Source organism: Pollicipes pollicipes, unplaced genomic scaffold (genome assembly GCF_011947565.3).
Source record: "Pollicipes pollicipes isolate AB1234 unplaced genomic scaffold, Ppol_2.1 Scaffold_3087;HRSCAF=3621_pilon_pilon_pilon, whole genome shotgun sequence".
Taxonomy (NCBI): domain Eukaryota; kingdom Metazoa; phylum Arthropoda; class Thecostraca; order Pollicipedomorpha; family Pollicipedidae; genus Pollicipes; species Pollicipes pollicipes.
Window position 1 is genome coordinate 41,803,591 of NW_023596225.1, and position 26,946 is coordinate 41,830,536.

Here is a 26,946-nt window from a genome sequence, read left to right on the forward strand (position 1 = left end):
ACGCATCGTGACACGCACGAGAAGATCCAGTCAGCCCCGCAAGCCGGCCGGCCGCCGCGCGCTGGCGACCGCCTCTGTTATGTGCGCCGGCTCCACCGCGCCTCCCGGCCGGCCCGTCTATACAAGAGTGCCGTAACTAGTGGAGTATGGAAGCAGCGTCGCCGCCATCCGTCCGCCGTCGGCGCACGGTAGCCTGCCATTGCACGTCTACAACCGACCGCGGAAATCAACAGTCCACGTCGAGCGTGCACATTTATAGTTGGAACCCACTGCGCACACGTACCAGTAATTATGCATGCGATTTATCCAACACAAAAACCGCCTCGGACAAATTAAACCGCCTCGGCTGAATACTACACGCCTGGATCGGCCAGGATTTAACACGCTCACACAAACACACCCCAAACGATCTAGGACAGCGGGCGCCGCCCGGCGCCGGGCCACCTCTCGGTCCATGCGAGACGTCTCCGACGCCGGCTCGCGACGCACACACAACCCATTGAGCCACACCAATGATATAGTGCGCGTGCGCGCGCGCCCGGTCGCCGGTCCTCGCCGCGCGCATGCGCAGCGACGCGCTGCGGCACCGGACGCCGTGTAAGCCAAGCACCGCACCGCTAAGCTAAATCAACGATACCATCGCGTTAGTAGCACTGGGGATTTCCGGTGGCCGGCGGTGGCCGGCGCGGCTGTGCCGCCCAGTCTATCTACATCACCAGCCGGCCGCCGGCGGTGGTCGGGCGGCCCGGCCGGGCGCCGCCGCCCGCGCGGGCCGGTCAGGCGGGACACGCGCAGCCGGGGGGAGGGCGCACAGGCGTGCGGGTCGATTTGGCGACGGGCCGAACGCAACCCGCGTTCGGCGAGGGGAACGGAGACGGGACGCCGCCCGGCTATCACTGGCTAATTTCCGGCCCGCGCGGGCGCGCCGGCGCCCGTTCAAATCTTGTTCACCTTCTCGCCGACGATGACCGGATTGTTTTTGCGGATCTCCTGCTGGCCGAGCACGCGGTAGTCGAAGGAGCAGTCGTGCTTGTCGCTGTATCGGTGCAGAGAGCAGAACAGGCCGTCGCAGCGACACGTGAACCCTGCCGACGAGACGGGCCGGAGACTCAGCGACAGCCGGTCACGGGACAGGTGGCGACCGCGACCTTCACAAGGTCACGATCGCGGAGCACTCGGTGTGACCATAGCGGATGCGCAGCAAACACCGCACAACGTCAAAGCAAGACACTCAGATCAACAACGACACGCTGAAGCTGACGCCGGGGCGATGCGGGCGTAGACGAGCGTGGCACACTACCTCCTGACGCAGCCGGCCCGTTTCCGCCGGTTGGAGCGGTACGGCTCGGGCCCACGGTCTTCAGTCTCGAGCATCGGTCCGCCTGACCCGGTCACAGTGACGCAGCGCGAGCGGGGCCCCGGTCGCTCGCGCAGTCGCCGCGGCGTCACTACGCTGGGCCAGCACAGCCCATGTGACCGACTGTTTTCATTTCGCTCCGCCTTGGCACGCGGCCGCCCGCAACGTGCGCCGTGCAGAGTCTCCCGACGGCGCAGCGCTTCTCCGAGCCGCGGGAGTGAGGCAGCGGCCGGCCGCGGAGGCCTTCCCGCAGGGCAGCCTGCGCGTCTCGAAATCCCACTCACCCGTCAGGCCGACCTTCTTCCGGCACACCTCGCATCGGCTCTTCTTCTTCTTGCCGGAGGCGTCGGCCGGCGAGGCGGAGCCGGCGGCGACGTCGGCGGCGGCGGCTGTCCGCTCCTGGTCCGTTTCGGGGAGACTCTGCCGGGTGGAGGGTGACGGGGGGATGAGGAGCGACTTCGACAGAGGGGCTGGTGGCCGGGCGAGGGGTCGCGCGCCCGCAGCCCGGCACAGTGGCACAACGAAAGCCCCCTCGCGCCCGTGAACTGCGTACCACAGAGTGCACATTCGGACTGCATCGTATATGGGCTTCAGTCGACCAGCTGACGTGTGGTGCGACGTTACGTTACGTCGCTGACAGCTCCCAGGCACGAGCAGGTAGTACCCGCAACAGAAACAACAATCATCAGTTATCATCATCGTCATGATTATCATCAATCATCAGGGCAATCGCCATCGCTATTTCACTAAAACAACACCGAGCGGGAATCTGGCGGGCATTTAAAGGCAGGCGGGGGGGGGGGGGGGGGGGGGGGCACCAGCGCCGTCCATCTGCCCGGGCGTTTCTGCGCCTTACCTCTGGCGCTGCGGCGGCGGCGGCGGCGACAGGCGGCGGCTGCCGGCAGCACGGGCACGGTGGGCTGGGCCGTGGTGGCCGCCAACAGGGCGCTGGTTTCCTGCAGCACCTGGCTCAGGTCCGACTGAGCGCCGCCGCTCTGCTCTGAAATTACAGCCGGCCGCGGTCAGGCGCGGTGCGGCGTCACGTGGTCAGGCGCGGTCCGGCGGTCCGGCGGCCCGGCGGGCCAGCGGGCCAGCGCGCTTCGACTGCCCGGCCGGCGACGGGGGCGGCGCACGTGCACGACCGTATCAACTGAGACCAGAGTTAAAGATAGTTGTTTACAGGCCGTGGCCGGCGTATCAGCTGAGACCAGAGTTATAAATGATCCCATACGATAGGAATCACACTTCGATGTCTAGATCAAAGGCGGACTAGTAAATTTAATAAAAGGTAGCCGATCTCCGGCATACCAGGATGGAGCTTCTGGAAAGAACCACGAAAATTTGAGCACTTTCCCAAACTGTCACACCTTACATGCCAACCTTAGCTTTCCAATTACCAGACTGGTTAAACCGTGATACCAAGAGGCTCCTGGTGTACTCTTACTCGGTTATTTCCAGCCTTAACCACCCTAATGCTTAACGCCAAGAGCTAAATACTCGTCTGGATCCAGTGGAAGGGTGAGACAAGGCGATACCGTCCATCGAAAGCGTTCTGGCGGTATCTCCCAGGTATGAAGCGTAATCGCACCCAAATTTTCACCAGCCGCTTGAGTGTGCCCCGCGCGTGTTTAGATAGCAAAGACATACCTCAGCGTTTCTGGTTTCTAAGTGAAGACGTTTTATTAAAAAATAATGCACGGCGATCTACGGCCACGGCAATCGCCGATTCCGCCGATCACGGGTGACGAGGCGGCCTCTACATTCGTGAAACCCTATATGCGCAATATTTACTCAAAGCGCACCAAAGTACATGCTAAACAATATTCAAAATTATACAAGGAAAATGTCGGTATAAGTTTAATGTTGCCTTGTCCCATAGCTTCGTATATATTGGCATGAGCAGGTGAAGTAGTGCGATCCTGAAAACGATGGTCAATTGACCTGGTCTAGTGGGGTACAATTTTACCTAGTAACACACAAATTGAGACCAATCACAAGATTTCGCTGAGGCCAGTCCACTGTTATTTTCCGCGAGGTAATCATGCTAAGTTTATAAATGGTAGGGAGCGCACGCCGCCGATCCTGCACGGCGTCCTTTCACGTCATATGGAAGGCGAAACGGCGAGACCGAATAACGAGAAAGATAACTAACATATAAGCGAAATACATTTTTGTTAATTGCAAACGTAGGATGCCCTACCCACTCGGGTAGCTCTCCCCCCTCCCTTCAACACACCCACCCACGCATGTTCCACTGTTCTCGCCTTGCACAGCCTTGTAGACACAGCCCGGGCGGAATGAGGCATAATCAGCTGGTAATAGTATTCAGGGGAGCCCTTCCCATCGCTAAGCAAACACCCATATCCTGTGAAGCGTAGCAGGCGGGCGGTGCTCCAGGCCTTGACGCAGCCACAACGTCAGCCAACCTTGACCGGCGGCTAGACACCACACATACCCGACACTGACGTCCATGCGGGGCAGGGGAGGGGGGGGGGGGCAGGCCGGGAGATCGGCAGGCGACGCGCCGGGAGGCGGATAAGGGGCCACGCTATCAGGAGCACGGGCCAGGCAGCCGCGGACGGCTGCACCAAAGTCCGGCCGGCTCCGCCCGGCGGGCTGGCGACGTGGAACGCCCTCGGAGTGTTGCGAGGTGTTCCGAAATGGCCGACTGCGGACCGCGGAGCTGGCCGCCCGGCGGCCTGTGGCGTTCCGAAACAGCCCACCCGGTCCGGAGCGGCCGCAGTGCCCGAGCTCAGGCGGGGCATTGCGACACAAGGTCGCCGTTCGAGCCGGCACTTCAGTGGCACCGCTCGACAGACCACCCTCGAGGGGTCGCCGGCGCGCTCCGATCATACCATCGCGGCAAATGAGCGATGGCCTTCTGACAAGCGCAATGCATACTAGACCGGAGCGGCGGATACCTCCGTGCCCCACCCTGGAGGACAAAGAGCGCGAGCCCGGCGACCCCGACGGGCTCGCGTACCACGCCGCGCCTGGAGACGGACCCAGGCACCTGCCGGTTACTGGCCGGCCGGCGGCGACGGCCCGCGCCACCAGCGCACCACACGCTGTCTTCACGTCCGATCACCACCCAACGTAACGGCTTGTCAAACAGGGGCCGGCGGCAACGGCCCGGGCCACCAGCGCACCACACGCTGTCTTCACGTCCGATCACCACCCAACGTCACGGCCTGTCAAACGGGGGCCGGGCGGTACCGTCCCGCTGCCGCACCCCTTCCTCGGAAGCAGTGCAGTTGGACAGGGGATCATAACTCCACATCCCCGATGGCGATGGAGTACCTCAGCCAGCCCGTGATCCGCTTCAGCCATCTCAGCCACTGACCACGGAGTTATTAGCCCTGCCGACCCCTCTCTCCAGCCAGCTGCTCCAGTTGCGTCACCTCTTACAAGCGCGTCACCAATGCCTGGCGCGCGCCTCGGTTGCGGGCCATGCGTTTCTACGGTGACGTTGCTGACCCGTCAACCGGCGGTCTCTGGACGTGCTCGGTACCGACGGCTAACGCCCGGCAGGCCTCACCCCGGCTGGAGAGGCGGATGGCGCTCACTGATCGCGGGCATCACCGATCGCCCGCCGCCGCCCAGCCAACCGGCCGGACAGCACCACCACGCGGCCACCGTCACCTGGCGTTCGGGATGGACCCCTGTCCCTCCCCTCCCCCGTCCGCCGCTCTAATGCCCTGTCCGGCAGACCGGTCACTTCCAGCCCGCCGGCGGCTGGCCCCCGGCATCTCAGGTTCGTCCGCCCGTCCCGTACCGCAGGGCAGCGCGAAGTTGGGCGTTTTTTCTGCCTCTCCAGCTGCCCCGCCGGGCAGATGGCTTCGACGCCGATAAGGGAGATACGGAGCCTTCCGAGGCGCCGCCTTCGGAAGGCTCCGTTTGGCTGCCATGGTCTTCGGCTGCGCACCCGATGATTAATTTATCGATTTTATGGGCGCGTGGGCGCCGCGACGACGCGGTTATGCCGGGCTCAAAACGTACCTTGGTGACGCCCGCCGCCTGACGCCGCAAATCCGTGTTTGACGTCACCAGGACACCATTCAAGGATGGAATGGCCCGGGTGACGTCATCACACAGTGCCGCCCGTCGCAGCGCTGGGGGCCCGGCGCCGCGTCACGGCCCAAAGCTGTTCACCCGGGACGTTGCCGCGGTTCGAGAATGGAGCAGCCGGCGGTATACCGTCCGCAGCGTCACTCCAACTCCCTCCTCGTCTTTCTGTCCGCGGCGACACGCTGCGTCGGTCACACGCTCGCGCCCCGAAACTTGCCGTCGCTCTCCCGCCACCGACCACTCACCTTGCTCGGCCTTGTCGGCCTGGCTCTTGGCGATATCCTTGTGGCACTTGGAGCAGAGGCCGTCGAAGCTGGGGCTGCCGTAGAAGCCGCAGCCGTTGCCGCACAGCTGCGGCGCCGACTGCATCTGGTTCTGCTCCTGGTCCATGGCTGGTTGGCCGGGCCCGGTGACCGGCGTCTCGGGGGATCGCGCGGACACCGCGTCAGGCGAGGCCGCTGTAGCGGGCGCCGCCGCGCCGCTGCGCGAGCAGGCCGGTCCGCCGGTCAGTCATCAACCGAGCCGCCAACCGAGCGTCAACCGAGATCATCAACAGAGAGCCACCAAACGCTCAACACCAAACGAGCGTCAGGCCATCACAACGACAAATGCCGCGACCGAAATTTACAGTTTGCCTTTCAGGTGCAAGTTACTTGCGTACATTGCCTTGATCTCGGCCTTATATGCATACATGGCTTTTATCTCAGCTGACCGTACACAAAATATAACTGACAAGTATGAGATGTCACCACATCTCACAGCGTTTTATCGCAACTGCCATATGACAGTCACCACCATATGACAAGCCACTTACATACACATAGCAGTCATGATCTTTTCATCCCGACATCAAACAACTTCAGCTTTTGTGGGGGTTTTGTAGGGGCAAGATCTATCAGCAATGCCATGGGTATGCTGAAAATCTATTCACTGAAAGTTGCCACAGAATATTAAGAAAGGCATAATTCAATAATGATACAACAGCATGCAAAAATTATACACAACCATGGAAAGAGCTCTACATTGCTCTCAGTGGGGCCGGACACACAAAGCCATTTGCACGCACTAACAGCTGGTATTGAGACTTCACTTGACTAAGTGTGATGTTCCCACAACCTCAAACAGGCAGCACAGCCACAAAGTTCAATGTTTGTTGGGAATTTGATTCTGTTCAACCTCCCTTGACTCTTGTCACTTGTGATTGTACATCCAGCTAGAAATGTCAAAGACTGCCAATTGAACCAATTTTTGCATTATAATGTTGTTTAACATGCACCAACTGGTACACTGAAGGTTGATAACTCAGCATAAGGGATCTGAATTGATAATGCATAAAAAAGACAGGAGCTGAAGATCCTTCTCTCTCACACACAGCACACTTTGGAAAACACCTTACTTATGTTGGCTCACTCATACACCCATTTGAACAAACCACACAGCTAGCTCAGAGGCTACCAAAGAAGAAAACACAAGCATGCTTATTGTTCCAGATCAAAAGGTTGGAATGTGAAATTTCATGCTGCCCATGACATCAACACCCTTTCAGATGATGTCCCCATGCAATGTCTCAGCATGCAACACCCATCAACTATAGATGGCACAGACAGCTTAGTGCATGCATTGTTCTTAACTGCAACACACAAATGCTTGCAAATGTGATAACTCCTCAACAAATATTACATTCAAAACTGTGAATCTCTACTTTAATATTTTTTGCAAGTCCTGATGGATTGAAAACTAAAAATATAATACACCAGATTCCCAAATAAAACACACCATTGGGCATTCTACACCATGGCATCACAGTCAAATCACTGGTGGCCATAATCTCACACACTAAGTCACAATTACAGTTTAAGGACATAACACTCATGACAATAAGATGGCAATTTGAAAGCATAAATTGAGAAAAAGGCATCACCATTATCCTCTACAAATATTTAACCCAATATAACTAACAAGTATATGACCCAGTATAACTAACAAATATGAACATGGGGGACAGAGTTGCATTCGTAAAGCTGCATGTCTTGTTTAGAACCAATCCAACTTACAATATTTATCACCCAAACACAAACATCATCCAGTATCAGTAGTAGTTAAACCACATGTCTTTCAACATGAAAAGAAAAACATACAGGTAGAACCATGCTAATTACACATCATATATATATATATATATATAAATATATATATAATATATATATATATAAATATATATAAATATATATATATATATATATATATATATATATATACATATATACATATATGTATATACATATATACACAAATGCATATATATACATATAAATATATATATATATATATATATATATATATATCCCCCAATTGACTACAGACTTCATCTGGCTTCATCTCTCCTGGATGTCACATGTGAAAAACATGGAAATTTGTGTGTAAGTGCAACCTGAATAACAATTGCATCACATAATGAGTGAAATAACTTTTGAACTGTTCACATGAAATTGTGGTTGATAGCATCATAAAACAGTTTTATCACAGTGCATAATCTGATATTATTTTTAACTAGCAATGGTTTACTATTCATGAGCATAGACATATCACATACATTCAACCAAAAATGCAAGCAGCCTCAGTGTTTTTTTCTAATATCAAGCTTGAAGAAATGGCCTAACATTGAACCAACATCCCAACATTGGGGAATAGTGGTCCAAACTTTATCAAAACAGTCAGAATGCCTCTTTAGGCTTAACTGGCTCAGTTGTGCTATGTTTGCACCATCTGCTATATATATATATATATATATATATATATATATATATATATATATATACATCCATTTGGGAGAAGAGATACACATCAGTTAAAGATACAAGCATTGTTATGGCAATCTTGTATGTTCCCTTTCCAAAATAGTAATTGTGTAATGTCACCAGGTGTACAGTACATTGCTAATATATGTACCTGATATCACTAACAAGATAAAACAAATGATGTAAGACATGTATACATGAGGAAAGCAATTCAAACCAGCATTTATGACCAGTTGGCTTAAGCTAGCTCGGTCAGATGCCTATAGCAAAGCTGAAATTCTTGCAACTTTTTGAAGTTCTAAAAATGGGAAACTTGGGAAACCTTGGAACCTTGGTAAACTTGCTCTTCCAAAGACTGAGAAGATAACATGGATCTAGTTTCAGCCCAAAACAAAAATGCCTTAAAATAGGACCAATGATGAAGTAATCTTGTATGTTCACTTTACTAAGATGTAATTGTGTAATGCCACCATGTGTACAGTGTATCATCAATGTATGTATGTACCTGATACAACTAACAAGATAAAACAAATGATGTGAGATGAGAATGCAGGATCAAAACAACTCAAACCACCATTTATGACAACATGGCTTTAGTTGGCTCAAATTGGATGAAGCCATGTTGATGTCAAACCAGAATTATTGGAACTTTTTAGGTTCTGAGACCTTGGGACACTTGTTCATCCAAAGATTAAGACATTGACACTAATTTGGTTCAATCCCAAACAAAAGTTTGCCATACATGGAGCACAGCTGGATGCTTTCAGTTCAGTTCTTGACTCTATATTGTCCACTTGAGGTCATCTCCTGTGAACATTCAATAGTAACCTATTTACTCATCATTATTAATTGTTGGTGAGATATTTCTATATTTCTATTCCTATGTACAGATGAAACAAACAAAAAAATATCAAGGTATCAAACAAAGAGTAGATACCTTCAAATAAGGAATAGGATCCCAAAGTATATAGTATGTTGGAGCATGAAGCAGTGCCCATGGAGCATGAGGTAACATGCTGTTGATAATTGATAAAGGCCAAGAGCAGATTTATGTCCAAAACTTAGTCAGGAGTTTGATTGTTCTAAAAAAATTGGTTACAAATGGTACTGAATAACAAAAGATGTGCAGATGTGTTAATGAAAATATGTCTTTGATATTTTTCTCCATTGTTGCTCACAGTACAGCATTATCATCACATAAACCTAAGGTCCAGAAAGCAAAATTCTGATCCTTCATGTAATATGCTAACATGATGCAGTGTATCTAGTTCATTAGCCATAGCTCTGGATAATACCATTAAGTCACCATGTGACTATGACAATGAAATGGGTTCAAGGGCGTACCAGTTGCCTGGCCATATGAAGCCCATTCTGCATATGAGTGGAATTTGCCAGCCACCAGCACACATCACTTCAAACAACTTGAGATTTAGCATAACCAATTTTATGGAAAGTGCTAGATGACCAATTAGGAGACTTCTAAAGAACAAATGAAAACTATTCCAACCTTTGGTCATGGTGCATATCTATCATTTGATCTAAGTCAGTCTATGATTACTGATCATTCCCATAACTTTAAACAAAGCCTCCTGTACAAACCAGTGTTATCCCAGATCATGCCTGCCTAGCTTCCACCTATGGACAGAGCTCTCTTTGGGGGGTCCTGCACCACCCCTGCCACTCAGATCAGCTTTGGCACATTATTTGAAGCCCAAACCCCAGGTAAATCTGCCTAAAGCAAATCCAAAGCTGCAATAATTAAATGTTTTAGACTTTCACCACCTAATTAAGCACAGTCCTCTTCTGCATTCATTTTTCTTGTTCAGGCCTGCCTTTCAAGTGCAGACTTAAGCCAAGGACATGCAGTGCATGTGTGATTCCCACATAACCAATGCTACATAGTGCATGCAAGCAGACTCCTATCCAGCATTCACAAGATTCATGCTACATCTTAATAGCCTAATCAAAATAACCATGAAGTAAAAGAGGATCTCTTCCAGATACATGGGGACCGTATAAAGACGAAACACAAAGAAACTGAAGTTGAAGGTCACTGACACCCATTACAAAGCCTGAGCGCAAACTATTGCAACCCGAAAACCAATACCGTTGCATTAAGGACACTCCAAACGTGCCAGGAATCACGAAAGTACAGGCACACGTTAAGACATGGTTGGTCATATAACAAACAAAAGTGGACAGGTAACGCAGCACACCAGGAACATGGCCGTCACTCACCTCGCACTGCAGACGTTGGTGGTGCTAACAGAGGATGTTAAAATACGACGCTGTCACCGTCTTCCAATGTCCGGAACCACTTCCCTAAGATTTTGCATGAATGATAAGGTACGCACAAGGATAAATTTAACGAATTTTGCTTTCTACGCAGCAGCTTTCACCCTTGCGCCACCACCACCACAATCGCCGAGCCTGCTGCTCACTGCCCCACGGGCCGTAATGATCCTAGAGATGAAACAGTTCCGTAACCTCTTTGCATAAGTACCTACATTTTTCGACTTCTTCAAACACTTGATCTTTTATGCTGTACATCTTAACGATTAAAAATTTGCATTGATAGAGAAAATATTTTTTGTTATTTTATTTTATCCCATTTCCTAGCTTTCAAAGATTTTTAACAGAAGAGCCAGAAAAGAAAGAATTTATGGTACTTGTACTTAACAGCTGATACCCCTAAGGCGAATTACCAAAACCTTCTGCCCATCGCTATGTACCCGAGCAGTGTTTGGAGTTGCGTGAGCCTGTGGTTGCGCGTTGGCGTGGGTCGGGGTGCTAATTCCGATGAATTTTGAATCTTCTCCAATTTTCTTGAAGGGATCATTTATTTGAATGATTTAAACGTCAGAGACGTGAATTCAACAGTACTTAGGTGCTCTTGCTAGTGTGTGTTCCAGATATATGAAAGTGAGAGTATGAGCTGTAAACGATGGAAAGTGAGAAGAGATATAAAGGTAGAAACATCTGCATACACATGCAATATTGAACAGCCCTACCGTATTAAAAACAGGTTGCAGCATGCCTGAAAGGTAGGCACACATCCTCATAATGACACACTTTTTGTGCTCAGATGTCCATTTTCACAGTGCATGAATTATTTAAGTGAAAGATCAGTTTGTTTTAGTTTAATGGAGCAAAGTTAGTGAGAATAACTGAATTAATAATACAGGTGTAAGTGAGTAGCACATGGTCAAATGGACCACAGATGATGCGTGGTGAGTGCAGCTTTAATGCTGCGCAAGCTGTTGTCGATTCTCTGCCAGTGCAAGTTTTTGTCACTGGCTTTTACCATTTCATTATTTTACCAGTCTGAAAGCAACGCTTTTTTATCTTGTTGGGGAAGAGGTGGAGCACAGTGTCTGATTAGGGTTAGGTTACAAAAAAGTGGCAGACATTATTGAATTGGTATATTGAAGGAATCATATGATATCTTTTGTATGGGAAAGATTATTAAAATATGTCCCAAATAGAGGAACTTCTATATTTTGGGCAGGATTCTATCTACCAGTCTGCCTGAAGCATCTTGTTTGCATGCTTGCTATGGTTTACAGACTGGTTATCATGCAGTAACTCTATATTTATGGATATCCATAATGGTTAGTAGGTGGTGTGTTGCCAGACAGGTGCATGTGGTGTTTTAGTGTCTTTTTCATGCATATATGGCATAAAATGAACCCAGGGAGTTAGTGCACTTGTCAGAGTATGAGCTCAATTAGAGTACATTCTGAATCCTGACACTCTGAAACTTAATTGCCTTGTACAAGCAGCAAGATGCGTGCAATACATTAGCATCTACATCTTATCAAGAAAAGTAAATATAATCAAATTACATTCTCCAAAGCAAACTTTGTTAAAGTAACATGCCTTAAATCATAGGGCACAAAGGCCCCAAGTTATAGGCTACAAAAACCCAAGTTATGGGGTACAAAGACCAAGTTATGAGGCACAAAGGCCCAAAGTTATGATGTACAAGGCCCCAGGTTATGGGGTTTCAAAGGCCCTAAGTTATGGGGTATAGAGGCCCCATGTTATGGGGTACAAAGGGCCCAAGTTATGGATTACAAAGGCCTCAAGCTATGGGGCACTGCTACATAGCATCCCTGCAGTCACATGAGCATGAAGGGTCCTTTTAACATTCTTTAACCCTGGAGGGCTTCTCAAATGGCTGAACATAAATGCCCCTCAAATTGTGCAGGGTTTCCAGACCCACTGATGTCAAATCCCAGATGTCATGGAGGGAGAGCACTGATTAACTCAGGACCTACCCCTGCTGTACAAGGCTCAGGATAGCAGTTCATCAGTCATAGGAAAGGAGGCATGTCCCTCCTAACATAACAAAGCATTTACTGCCTTTCATGTGCCTTCATTTTGCTAAACTGAATGCAGTGCTGTAATTTGCCACTTGACATCTTTTTTGCAACAGCTGGTGCTGTATTTCACGATGAATGCAGGGTGTCAACTACGATTCAAAATCATGCGCCGCCCACTCCTAACATTGATCAGCGTGTTGGGGAGCAGTCCAGCCTGTTTGCAGCAATTCCCCCCCCCCCCTCCTTATCGGGTGCTGCTGACGTAGCGTGACCAGCGCAGGCACTGCGTCACTCCGGCCCGGGCCCGCTGACGTCACGGTCGGCCCGGGGCGGCCCCAGGCGCCCCGGGGGTCGGGACTGCGAACTTGGCCGGGTGAGCAGCCGCCCCGTGCTGCGGTGTAGGGGGCCGCTGCTGCGTCAGAGGGCCTCCGAGGCGCAGGGATGTGCGGGTATGGGCAGCACCGCCAGGAGTGGCCGGCCCTCGACTCCGCTGAAGACCTCCGGAGGGCGGCGGACACCACCGCAATAACAAACCAGCTAGAAAGGCATGACCGTATACTGGACGAAATCTTCTGGTTTCAAATCCCAGACCAAAACGTAACAATCACATTTATCCATGACGTGGGAACAGTGATGCACTTATATGCATGATGAACCCTACGACGTGGCTGGGCTGCCTACATGTAGAACAGCAACCACCCAATCTAGTACATGAAACAAATATTATCTTCAAGTGTCTGATGATCCGCACAAAAGAACACGTTCGGAGCATATCTCAAACTCAAGTCTGCCCCGGTCTGACGGCGTCCGGCGTCGATAAAGCGCCAACGGTCCTAGTTCCACTCCGAGCCGGGCTACGTCGCGGGCAGTCGGCCGGCCACCTCCGCGCACGTGACGACGGTGGGGGCGCCGACGCGCGCAACGCTGACCACGGCCAGCTCGAGCAGCGTGCCGTCGGCGCCGCCGTCGCCGGTCAGCGTCTTCTCGGCCACCTGGCGCTGGGCCGGCGAGAACCGCTCCGCGCCTGCCGACACGGCTCCGGTCAGGCGAGGCGCGCAGCCGTCCGACGGCGGAACCCGTGTGCCACGGTCTGGGATGATGTCACGCGTCGCGGACACAAACTATGATGGTCGAGTGGTATTCCCGGTTGTGCCATGACCCCTGAGGGCTAGTATGGTCTCTGCAATCGCTAGCGCGCTATGTGAGGGTGTGCGCCGGCATGCGCCGCGTCCCCTTAAAACAACGAAAAACGATTACACATCAAAAAGGGGAAACTTCGTCGTCTGGTTTCAGCGATGACAGCAGTTCACCACAGGATCGTGCGATCGACTGCCCCGGATATCTGTTTGAACTCGACGGGTTGCAAAACCACTCGGAGCTGATGCGTTGTGACACCGAGAGCTCGAGGCCGGGACGTGGGGACGATCGAAAATCTCGAGGATACATTCCTCACAGACATGCTAAAACTACCAGTCGTCATCTCGCATCCCCCTGATTAGCGCGCTGACCATCGCCAGCCTCCCCCTCCCACCCCCGATGCCCCTGGCACCCCAAACACCCCGCGCCTGCCCGGCCTGTCTACGTGAGCGGGCGGGCGCCGCGCGGCACTGACCCAGCAGGCCGAGGCAGAGGGAGGCGGGCGGCAGCCGCGCCAGCTCGGCCGGCATCCGCCGCAGCTGGTCCGGCGGCACCCGCTCCAGGTAGCCCAGGTCCAGCAGCCACACCTGCACCGATAGCGGAGTCGCCTCCAGCACCGCCGCCCGGCACCAGCCCTCTGTCGACAGCGGGCCAAACTTCAGCTGTAAACAACGGCCAACAGGGGTTCCTGCCCGGTTTGGGCCAGTGCTCCAGACATAGACCATCTGGATAAAACAGCTGCGTCACAAGCGACAGTTCAATCCAAACAAATGGTCTACGGCCTCCACCGGAGGCGACTTATGGTGCGTCACAGGAGCTGACGCCAGTGCCCCGAACGACATGCTTTGGGGCGCACAGCACTTTGCGAGCAAATGAGTGCTCTTCGGGGAAACCAGATGGTGTACGGAGGTTCTGAGGCGCGGCGCGGACATCTTCGGCCTCGCTTCATGGGAAGACGGAGCACGTGACATTAGAACGGGCGCTGCCCGGCAGGCTGTCCGCGTCCTGTCGCCTGCAGGCGATACTGAACACGCGTGACTGCACGAACAAATCATAATTCACGAGAGGACCGTTCCGCGGAACCATTTCGCACCTCCACGTGCTGCCCTTGCCAATGTGCCACCGCAGCGCCTGTAAGGCAGCTGAGTAGTCGTCACGTCCGATCGCACTCGCCGCCGCGTCAGGTCCCCTCCCCTGTCCCCAGCCCCTAAGCCGCGGCGTGCGCAGTCAGCGCCTCCGCGGCGGGACGGGGCCTCCTCACCAGCCACCTCCGCGGAGTGGGCCAGCACCAGCTGGCCGGGCCGTGGCGCGGCGCAGGCCGGCGGCGGCCGCAGCTGCATCAGCTGATGCAGGGCGGCCTCGGTCCTCTCCAGCGCCGCCGTGGTCTCCTCGGTCAGCAGCACGCCGTAGAAGCGGCCGGCGTCCAGCACCTGCGCCACGACGAACTGCGGCGGCGCACCGCGACCGTCACAAACACGGGGTACATCTCGGCACGTCAGGTCGGCCGCGTGGACTGAGACGGAGTGGCCCGGCTGAGTGGAGCGCGCCGTCGGCCGTGTGGACTGAGACGGGGTGCCTCGATTGAGTGGAGCGCGCCGTCGGCCGCGTGGACTGAGACGGGGTGCCTCGATTGAGTGGAGCGCGCCGTCGGCCGTGTGGGCTGGGACGGGGTGCCCCGGCTGAGTGGCGCGCGCCGTCGGCCGCGTGGACTGAGACAGGGTACCTCGATTGAGTGGAGCGCGCCGTCGGCCGTGTGGACTGGGACGGGGTGCCCCGGCTGAGTGGAGCGCGCCGTCGGCCGTGTGGACTGGGACGGGGTGCCCCGACCGAGTGGAGCGCAGCCGTGCCTGAGCGCGACGGAGGATCGACATGTGGCTGTCACTAGATCACGCCCGACGGCATAAAGCAGCGTAATGTGCCTGATACTTACGCCTGGCACTTCACATCGGTATCTAAACGGGTCACTCACCGCAAGCAGATGCGGACCGTCCTTAAGCCGATCGTGAGCCGTGATAAGATGACAACGACTCAAAAAATTATCATCTAAAATGACTGAAGAAGTAACCGGGTCACGCACTAATAACTCAATCAACATCCATGTAAACTGATACCGCCGAATGAGAACAACAGAACTGGAAGCCTTCTTCCGTACCGGCTCATCCCAACCCTCATCCTTCATTCCATCAGCTCATCCCTCGTCGGCCGCCTCACCGGATGCGTGTCGCCGGGCTGCAGCGCGACCGCGGGCAGGCCAGTGACCAGCAGCGGCTGCTCCTGCGTCTCCGGCGACGCGTTCCTGCCGCGCTGGAGCCGCCGCGGCGCCGTGTCAGGGCAGACACCCGCCCGCCGGTGAGGCCAGAGCTGGCCGCGGCGTCGGACACTGTGTCCCTCCCCCTCCCCCAGCGAGCGTCACCACACGCAAGAATGCACTCAACATGCGGCATGTCGGATTACTCCAGCACTGCCCTCTCCCGGATCGAAGCTCTCACACCGGGACCACGTGCGGTTACCAGCTGAGTTCCCCCGCAGCAGCCGCCCCGCTGTCGCCGTCGGGTCTCCCACACTGGCGCACCACGCCCGAGCTGACCACAGCTGAGCACAACCCTGACCCGGCACATCCACAGACGAGCAGCCAGCCGATGTTTCGGGCCGCACACGCCCTGCCCGCTCACACTTCAATACCGCTCCAAAAGCTGAGCGTCGCCACACCGCGGCGGCCTTCGAGAAGCCACTCACCGGCCGCCAGCCGGTCGAGCATCCTGTCGTTGAAGCAGTAGGAGTTTGTGTCGCTGAGAAGGTGAAGCCGCACCTGAGTCACGCCGTCGACGCTGCCTTTCTGAAGCGAACCGAGGCAGAGCCGCGGTCAACGGCGCCCCCCGTGCGTGGAGCTCAACGTGGGGGAGTGCAGTGCAAAGGCAAGGAGCGACGCGGTCGGCGCATGCGCCCGCGCCGAACCGTTCAATCTGCTACTCTCGGGCATGACGGCTGAGGCTGAGGCGGTCTGGACAGCAGTCAGCTCAGCTCTACAGCAGCAGCACGTCAGCGGCGCTCAGCCAGCCGAATGTGCACAGTCACAACGGGGCCCGGGCTCCCCCTTGCCCGAGCACGGCTCACGGGCGGGCCTCCAGTATCAGAGGGGCCGGCCGCAGCCGCACAGAAGGCAACAGCAGGACGTCGCGCCCGAAGCACGCCCGGCGCGCCGGCGAATGGCCACCTCCACCGCCACGCCGGCCGAGCCACAGCAGCTCACCGCCACCGTACACACGCCACGGGCGACGTCGACCGCGTCACCCGCACGGTGCACGGGGACTCACCACAGCTGAGCGGCCGGATGACGCGCGAGGCTGGTCAGAACAGAGCAGACAGGACTAACGGCGGACGGGCCGCTCGCTCCCAAAAACGCAGGCATGAACCCAAGAGGTCTAAGCATGCCAGGTGGCATGCTTAGCCGCCCTGAGTTCTCAGAGAGTAAGACTGGCGTGTTAGCTTCACGTTCCATCTCTGCATGCTCACCTCTTCCAGCAGAAACTCCTTGCCGACCAGTTTCTTCCTAAAGAAGTCGAGATCTGCCTCCAGACACTCGGTCTCCGCGAGATCCAGCAGTCCGAACTGCACCCCTATCGCAGTGGCCTGCGGCAGTCCATCATACAGCGTACAGTAACACGCACACGGCCCACTCGCCGAGCACCACCATTTGCTGCACACTGGTACGTCCCCTTACATATCCACTCTTCGTGCGCGTATTTCGCATAGGTGTCACCAATCACAATGTCACTGCTTGTCACACCGCGATCCATAATGCCGACGCCGGCACCGCATTGGCAGAGCAACACACCTCCAACACAAAACCAGCATTACCAATCGCTCCGTATCAGCATGCGACCACAACATGAACACGTGACTGAGCGCCGGGTGACCCCCGTCCCGGGCGGCAGGGGGGTGGCGGACCGGTGGTGACGAGGGCAGAGGGTTGGCGGTCGTACCTGGCAGAAGGCAGGCTCGAGCGGCCGCAGTCGGGAGAGCGGCGCCGCCTCAGGTCGACCCCAGTCGAGCAGACGCAGCCGGGCCAGGCCGCCGGCGCAGCCCTGCACCACGGCCCGCTGCCAGGCCGGCGCGCCGCCGCCGGGCGCGCTCAGCACCGACACCGCGCTACCCACCGCCGGCGCGGCAGAGAGCGGCGCAGCTGTCGGCACGCGCGTCACCGGTCAGGGCCCGGCCGGCAACTCGGAGCCGGACACTTCGCACGACACGGGAGCCTGACGCCACGTCAGAGGCGTGACGTGGTCAGAGGCGTGACGTGGTCAGACTCCCGACGCGCGGCTCGGCAGCACCGCAGCCCTGCTCACAGGCTGACATAGGGCCCATAATCGGAACACCGGACCCTGATATACAGGCCAGAGCCTTCGACACGGGTCAGAGTTTGACACATGGATCAGATCCTGACACAAGAACCATGGCCTGGTGCTGACGCAGTCGAACAGAGCAAGATCAGACAAAAATGCACAGGAGCGCAGACAGACACCCCGCTACGACATTCCTGGTTCCGACCGATGATATCCGATTACCCGCGGGTCCTTTACCCCATCCGCGACCGCCAGGTTCTGAGGGAGGCGCCAGGTCTCACCGGCCTGGCAGGCGACCTGCAGTCGCTCGCTGGTGTCGCGGTACGCCCGGTAGAGGGCGGCGTCGCGCAGCTGGCCCGTCACGTGCTGCGGGTGCGCCATGGCCGTGGGCACCACCACGTGCTTCCGGTCCGGCATCAGCTGTCCGCAGAGACACCCGTGACCGTCTTCGGTCGGCCGACAACACGGCGCGGGTCATGTAAATGTCAGTGACCGCATGTAAACACAACGGCACGGCAGCTCCAGAGGCGCAGCGTCGGACGGGCAAGCCTTCAGACCATGCAAATAATGCCAAACAGGAAACTCCTTCGGGACCATCGCGCGCACAGCGCAGGGATTTCATGTCTAATCTCTCGACACAACATCCACCGATACCGTGTCCAATTGAAATACAAATGCACTGAACAAGGCTTCAGCCCTTCGGCACTGTGGCAAGTCCCACCCTCCGTCGCCGCAGCGGAGTCGGCCCACGCGGACAGCGTGGCCAGCGGCGTACTGACCCGCGCCGGTGGCGGCAGCCGGCGGACGTCCGCCTCCTCGCCGACGGGCGCCACGCCCTCGCCGATGACCGAGAGCACGTTCTTGCCGTCGGCGTTGAAGAGGGCGACGCTGACGTCGTCGCCGACGGCGGTCACCACGCTGGCGGTGAGCGGCTGACCGTCGAGGGCGGCCAGGCCGTCCCACTGGCGGCGACTCCAGGTGCCGTCGGCGCCGGCCGGCCGCCACGGCAGCGCGGCGCGCACCGCCTGCGGCGGCACGGCGGCCAGCGGCGCAGGCAGCGCCGCCACCGCGCCGGCCGCCACCAGCGCCGCGTTGCCCCAGTCGAGGAAGTGCACCTGGTACTGGCCGTCGGACGCGGCCAGCACGCGGGCGCGCGCCCTGGCGGACGGCGACGGCGTCAGGCGCGGCGCCGCCCCCGCTTGGCAGTGAGGCGCCAGTCACAAGGCAACACCGGAGGTGTTGCCTTGTGACAGCGGCGCCTGTGACATGTCATATGACATCAACACAATACATCTAAGGAAACGCTAGCTACCAGGTGCAGCAGTCCAGCTACGAGAGAGGCTTCCCAAACGCCAATACGCAGTCTGTCCAGTGCCTCCGCAGCGCCCGTATGCGTCCGCCCGCTCACCAGCTGCCCTCGAAGAGCGCGGCGCACGCCTCCCCGACGACGGGCGGCGGGCCGTGGGTCTGACAGGCCGTCAGCTGTCGCTGCAGCTCAGCCTCCATGGCCTCCACCAGTGCGTACTGGTCCCGCAGGCGCAGGTACACGGCGCTCGGGTCCTCCGCGTAGCACAGCAGCACCTGGCGACGGCACGCGGCGGCTGAGTGCGACGCCTCGGCTGGCGTGACGCTCCGACCGCGCGGTCGTGACGGACACCGCGCATCACACCATCAAGCTGTGAAGAGCCAGCCGTGCCACACGGTATGTTGGAGCACATACACTGCCAGTTTTGTCAGCAACGATGCCGCGACGAGCGGGCTTTAGGGCGCGTTGCTGTCGTGCCTCACGTTTTATCCACATCTTTCGGACCGACTCGCTGCGTTACACAGAGCTGGTACGAAAAAAAGTACAACACTGATACGATACTCCAGCCGGCTACAGTGCTGTGAGAATGGACAGGGAGGCGCAAAAATCACGTGCAGCTTATCCTCGTGTGAAGCCGCACCCGTAGTCACCCGGGACCTTCACCCAAAGCGCGCGAGGAGCGGCCCGGGCCTCACCGGGTAGCTGTGTCCGACCTTCAACACGACCCGCTCCAGCCGGGTCGGCAGCGGCTGCTGCTGGTGCTGGTGCTGGTACTGCTGCTGGTGCTGCTGCTGCTGCTGATGCGGTGGCGGCGGCGGCGGCAGCGGATCGCCGGCGGCGGCGCGCGGCCGGCGGAGCGGCGCAGCGGCCGCCGGCGGCACCGGCCGCGGCTGCTCGCCCCGTCCCAGCCGCACCGACCGCACCGGCTCCGTCCCGGCCACGCCGCCCACCGACACCACCAGCGGCGGGTCCGGCCGGCTGCCGGAGCGCGGCGCCGTATCAGACGGCCCCCGCTCCGCCGCAAAATCACAGAACAGCGCCGATATGCGCTTCTGACGCTCGCCTACCACGCTTGTCACCTGATGCCTTCTAATTGGACTAGACTGGCCCCGGACCTGGTGCAGGGCACAGTCTGGCGCGGCCCAACCGCGCCCGACACCCCACAAGATGATACGGGCTGAGATCATTATGCCACAGGTGCTCTGTTAAACAGTGACACGGCATTTGAAGCACGTTACGCGATGATTGCCCGTGCTCGTGGCTCGCCGTCTATCCATGGCAACGATGCTTGACTGTACCGAAACAAGAACACGCAACGACTGCTGTATGACGCTAACAAGCCTAGCCTGGCTTTCTAGCCCACAACAAGGCAACCGGGTAAGCCAGGAATGACATGCTGTGGGCTCGCCCATCAACTCCGCAGGGAAGCCCGGCACCAGTCGGCAGCTCCCCGGGACCCAGCGGCACACCCACCCACAGCTGTGCCGGTGCCGGTCCCAGTCGGTGCTCTGGCAGCGGCTGGAGCAGTAGGGCGTGCTGCAGCGCTGGCAGAAGCCGGACGTGGGTGCCGTGCACACCGAGCACGGCCGCTGCCCGTCGGCGGGTGGCCACACGGCCGACGGGTCAGCCGGCGAGTCCTGACGGTAACAGGCCCGAGGTCAGGGTCTCAGGCTCCAGCGCGGGAGGCGGACGGGTCGGCAGGTTCGTCCGGACCCCACACAAGGGAGGTCAGATGACAGGGGAGGCGACCGGGTCGGGAGGTTCGTCCGGACCCGGCAGGAGGGAGGTCAGATGACGGGGGAGGCGGACGGGTCGGTAGGTTCGTCCGGACCCCACACGAGGGAGGTCAGATGACGGGGAGGCGGACGGGTCGGGAGGTTCGTCCGGACCCCACACGAGGGAGGTCAGGTGACGGGGGAGGCGGACGGGTCGGCAGATTTGTCCGGACCCCACACGAGGGAGGTCAGATGACGGGGGAGGCGGACGGGTCGGCAGGTTCGTCCGGATCCCGCAGGAGGGAGGTCAGATGACGGGGGAGGCGGCCGGGTCGGTAGATTCGTCCGGGTCCCACAGGAGGGAGGTCAGATGACGGGGGGGGGGGGGGGGCGTACGGGTCGGCTAGGTTCGTACGGAACCCCGCAGGAGGGAGGGCAGATGACGGGGAGGCGACGGGGAGGCAGGTCCGTCCGGACCCCGCAGGAAGGAAGTCAGAGTGACGGGGAGGCGGACGGGTCGGTAGTTCGTCCGGGTCCCACAGGAGGAGGGTCAGATGACGGGGGGGGGGGGGGGCGTACGGGTCGGTAGGTTCGTACGGACCCCGCAGGAGGGAGGTCAGATGACGGGGAGGCGGACGGGAAGGCAGGTCCGTCCGGACCCCGCAGGAGGAAGGTCAGGTGACGGGGAGGCGGACGGGTCGGTAGGTTCGTCCGGACCCCACAGGAGGGGGTCACAATGCCGAGGAGGCGGAGACCGCTCCACCTCAGCGAAACACAGGACGGCCTCTCTAGCAGGGCAGGACTCCGAGCGTGGTCCGATGAGTAGATGGACAGGCCGTGCGTCCACACCCACCCAAGGGCTTTGAGGAGAGTCAAGTGAAGCTTTACTGTGAGCCAAGGTTCAGCGAATCAGCACGACAGACGCTGGGTGGCGTTGAGCTACACACACTGCTCTGACTGCTAACTTCAAGCAGCACCAGCCAGCATCTCTGCCAACTGAATTGCACAACTGTTTTCTTAGGCAGACTAAGTGAGCTCGCTTGATAAGTCAGCCACAACTGGAAAACTATATTATAATAAAGGCAGTGACAGCTTAAAAAACTTGGTGGGCCAACGCTTTCGCCATTTTTCTCTGTGCTGCACGCGGCCCAGCAAGACGTTTGCACATTGCCTCACCATGAGAGGCTCTTCTGTCACCTCCGCATCCAGCTCGTCCAGTCGCTCGTGATTCTCATCCGTATCCGGCGTCGCAACGAGCTCTCGGCTGCGGCAGCGGGCACATGCGGCGCATCAGCTCGCGTTCCAGAGACACGGCCATGTGCCCTTTATAAGAGCAGGCAAACCGGACTTACGAATGGGTGGAAAAAACGACATTCGAATCAAAACGAGTCCATCAAGTGGCCAATGCTCCGAAAGTCAGGGGAACTCAGGATCTGTCTGGGTTGGTTGATCGTTGACCTCAGATTCCAAACGTCACGTGACCTGAGGTTTCCCACATGTTTAACCAGTCTCCTCCCTTGCCCGCTCGCTCGCACGCACGGACGCACGCCACGTGACTCGAGGGTCCACAAATAATGTCCAACAGGAAGCCGCAGACCCCGCATCACTTCATACCCCAGACACACCACATGGATTGCTGCTCCTGTAGCACAGCTAGCAGTGTCCATTGAACAGGCCCTACTGCAGCGCGGTCGACTCACGTGAGCATCATCATTCGCTCCTCATACTGTTTGAACTCCCTAAGCTTGGCTTCGCGGATTGGCCGCATCTGAGGGACAATCAGGCGTCATTCATCACGCAAGAATGCTACGCACAATGTGTGTTAAAAGAAAGCACAACACTGTTCCACCAGAAGCATTGAGCCCACAACACACATTCCTCATAGCAAACAGAACATTATGACTCAAATGACCAGTTTCTAATCCCGACTGAGTTCAAGTAATTGAGGCCGTGCCGCTCGTGCTGTGTCCTCGGCTGCGGCGCTACAAACTAAAACGTTGCCACAATCAAAGCCAACAAGCCGATAATCACCCCCCCCCCCCCCCTCACACACACACACACACACTTAATCTTCCACTATCTAAGCATTCATGGGCTGCATGAGACAGCATAAAGAGGTCGCAGCAGGCCACTAAGATTTGGTTTCTCCAAAATGGTGGAGGCAAACAGAACGACCTATCTATGGAATCCCACTCTCTGCCGGGCTGGCCCCACCCTTCACATTATTTGCTTATCTGTTCGCGAATGTATGCTTTCCACTTCAATGGCTGGTTCATCCACACAGCATGTCAGGCCAAGCAAGCGAGTACAACACAACACAGGCAGCGCGGCTCGGCCCGAACTGGGCTTCAGCCCGGCGAGCTGCGGTTGGCATGAACAGCCAGGCATGGCTGGCATGAGCAGCCTGGCATGTCTGGCATGAGCAGCCTTGTATGGTTGGTATGAGTAGCCTTGCATGGCTGGCATGAACAGCCAGGCACGGCGGGCATGCACAGTCTGGCATGGCTGGCATGAGCGGGCACCAGGATCGGTCCGAGACTTCGAAACCATAGCGAAGGCCACTAGACCAGCCCTGACCTCTGCGTCGGGCCGGCCCCCTAGGCGCGCGCTCCATCCCACCTCCTCCTCGAAGCGGCGCGCCTCGTCGCGCTCGCGCCGCCGCCGGAGTCGCTCGCTGTGCGGCGCGCCGGGCTGCACGGTCCAGTGGAGTGGCGCGTGCCCATTCAGACCGGCGATGGCGGCGGCGCAGTCGCTGTCGGGGGGGGGGGGGGGGGGGGAAGGGATCGGCGAAGCCCGACGTCAGCAGTGCCTCCACTGAAATGGCGCGGTGGGGACATTGCTTGGAAGGCAAGAGTGAGAGCTGACCATGGTGATAGAGCCCCAGGCAGGGATAAGAGCAGGGCTTGAGTGGCTGACCTTGGGAGAAGGCAAATACAGCCCCACCAAAAAGCCTTAGGGGAGGGATGTGCGGACAGGAGAGCAGGGAAACACCACTTTACACATTATATCACATAGAGGAATCAATCAGAGAAAATAACAAAAAATTAGGTGACACCATGGTAGCAGTTGAGCTCAGACATGTGGCAGATGCTAAGTCTTGGTGTACATCTGAAGACTCATAATCTTAACTGCTGAACAGAGAATCAGAACAAGTAACATTTCTTCATAATGTAAACACGTCAACTAACAACAAAAGATGAGACACACACAACAGCATCAAGAAATGCAATCCACCACCACCAACACATTCACAACTGTGACATTACCTCACTGACTGCATCTGAACAAATCCCATAGGGTTGCCTCGGCTGTTTATCGTCACATTTGTGCTGACGACGTCCCCAAACCTGATGAATTGATTCCTCAATGCTTCCTGTGGTGGAGAGAGTAAGTGAGGAAGTTAGGCACATGATTATGGTTGCCTGAGTTCTATGAGCATGCTACAAATTGATGAAATATTGAAATTGAAAAGATGCATCATATGTTTCTTACTGATACACAACAAGCAGAGAAGTTAATGATGCAAAAAAATGATGCCTTCTAAATGTCATTTAAAAAGGGCATAAAGACATGACACCTAAACAATTTCAAACTTTTAATCAACACAATTAAGAAATAAATCTCTCTGTCTCTGGTTCTTGCTAACAACTGTGAGTTGACAGTGAATGATGATAAACAAATGTCACACAGAGAGAATGTTCATATATGATGCATTTTGAGAACATTCCCACACCATTCCTACCTTAGAAAGTGCTGGATGGATTCCATGCACCACAAGAAGGGTGTTTGTATCATTTTCCCCACCACTGACACCCAGCTTCCATGTATGTTCCATATTGGCACTTCAGATTTGCAGCTGGCTCAATATTCAGCTGTGAAAGGTAATTATGGCATATTTTTATCCATCCCAATAGCTACAGCATATAGAAGCACCTATCTGGTACAAATCTTAACATAGGGATTAAGTGGGAAGATATACACTAAGAAATGCATGGCTGTAAAGCTCTATGATTTTTCTACTGCAAACTTAACAATTTGTGTTGGCACAACTGGATAAATGGCTTTTCTTGGACTATTTATCACAGCCTGTCATTTCAGGAACAACCTGTGGCACTTGTACTTGGTTGGCCCCTTGACGAGTGCTAGACTGCAATAACAATGTCTGGGAATGCGCCAGAACTCCTGTACGTGGTTTGGTTGTTGGTCTTGATGTGGTGGGAGTGAGGAAGGTGGAGGGTGAGTGTAGCTGCTTGGGGTAATGTGCATCATGGTTGTGAGTTTGAGTTATTCAGTGAGGCAAATTGGAATTGGTTGTTTTCAATTTTCACACAGCATGCATCCACACTTCTAAAGTTGCTTGGGATTTAGTTTTGGACTGCTATTAAGTCATTCCAAAAAAGGTAAATAAGTGCCTGGGACCTGATCTACAAATGTTTACTAGTGCAGACCAATGCAGAATCCCCTTGGTATAACCTGCTCTACCTACATCACGGTGGGTAGGTAGGTAGGTACTAAGGTATGTATATACAACATTAATGCTAGGTCTGGGTTTCCCATGTGGAATCAAATATAAGGCTGACCTGTTTTCAGCCCTTGGTTATAACTGCTGTAACATGACAGATGGCAATGCTGCCATGTTCCTTGCTGTCAGGCATAAGGTCCTGCAGTGACACTATTAAAATTTTCCCTGCATAGGATCATAGGGGAAAATAAATGGATGGGATCAGCATAGCATCCTCACTCACAAGAAGTGCTCTGTTCCACTGAAATGCAAATGGCATGCTGACACTAATTTTTGCCAGAAAAACACTGGGAAAATGTTGATGCATTAAAGGCTGTGTGTAATGTACTCCAACCAGGGCCCATTGTGCAGACACTCATTCCACATTGGACAGACTTCTGCTTGCAGACAAGTTTGTACCCCAACCACAAAAAATTGTACTCCACCACCATAAAAAACTCAATTTCCCAACCTGTCCCTATGTTTTACCACACTCCACAATTATGAAAAATTTTACTCATTTAGAACATTTACAACACATTTGATTCCACAGTAAGATACACATCAAAATTGCACTGCCTTCAGGGTACAGGCCAGACTGCAAATATACACTTAATGCTCAACATCTGCAATGTAGAGGAAGCATTGCACTAACAATTTCAGAGAAAGTACATCATAAGTCTTCAAATTTTGGGAGCATATTTATGATACAGCTTGCCATTGCAACTCAAAACTCCTCAGGACATTAGATAATTATGTGCTGAAATTAGTAGCGCTCACTAATTTCAATCCATCGAGTCATTGGTTCAAAAAGTTCGACCTGGTAATGGAAATTTTAAGGAAATTAACACGGAAATTTCGTTTGAAAACTCAGGCATTTGTCCCAAATTGAGGTCGCCGCATGTCTGCAGGGCAGGTACGTAGCGGACTGAGACATCTTTTTTCCTCCATGGACCACACATAAAATGTGCATGGAATACGACTCTTCTTTGAAACACCGCCTATTACGTTCCCAATACCACTGCACACGCCCACCACGAATGCACTCCCCCGCGCACATGGCGGGCAAGGCATAATCAAGGCGTCATATAAATACTGCGCCGGAGCAACAGGACAGACCAGCGTGGATGATTCTGCTCAGCTGGTGTTGGTTGGACAACGACTTCGGGTATAACTAGCCAGCAGAAAATAGTTCAAATTACAGAGTGTGTGACATATTTTAGTTCATTCATATATAATCAAATGTTACGATTCGAATGAGTAACGAGCTTGAATTTTGACAGTTAGATCAATTGTTCCTGTCAGCTGACGGTCCTCTACCTGCCGAGTATCTCCGAAACATCAGCTGATCCGGAATTATTTTCATCCACGCTTGCGTACCACCCCGACGCGAGCC

General features: G+C 55.2%; 2 protein-coding genes across 2 annotated transcripts; both read right to left on the reverse strand.

Annotated features, from left to right (window-relative positions):
• Positions 1-785: 785 nt before the first annotated feature.
• LOC119090186 (AN1-type zinc finger protein 5) lies at positions 786-10,669 on the reverse strand. The gene is made up of 5 exons (XM_037212976.1): positions 10,462-10,669; positions 5,671-5,906; positions 2,214-2,357; positions 1,642-1,827; positions 786-1,085 (listed from the first exon to the last, which is right to left on the reverse strand). The coding sequence occupies exons 2-5, from the start codon at positions 5,813-5,815 to the stop codon at positions 937-939; spliced, it is 624 nt and encodes a 207-aa protein (XP_037068871.1). The 5' UTR covers positions 5,816-5,906; positions 10,462-10,669; the 3' UTR covers positions 786-936.
• Positions 10,670-20,432: 9,763 nt separating this feature from the next.
• LOC119090188 (uncharacterized) lies at positions 20,433-26,620 on the reverse strand. The gene is made up of 8 exons (XM_037212977.1): positions 26,570-26,620; positions 24,792-24,921; positions 24,316-24,422; positions 23,669-23,801; positions 22,750-22,817; positions 22,226-22,313; positions 20,812-20,971; positions 20,433-20,449 (listed from the first exon to the last, which is right to left on the reverse strand). The coding sequence occupies exons 2-8, from the start codon at positions 24,882-24,884 to the stop codon at positions 20,433-20,435; spliced, it is 666 nt and encodes a 221-aa protein (XP_037068872.1). The 5' UTR covers positions 24,885-24,921; positions 26,570-26,620.
• Positions 26,621-26,946: the final 326 nt, after the last annotated feature.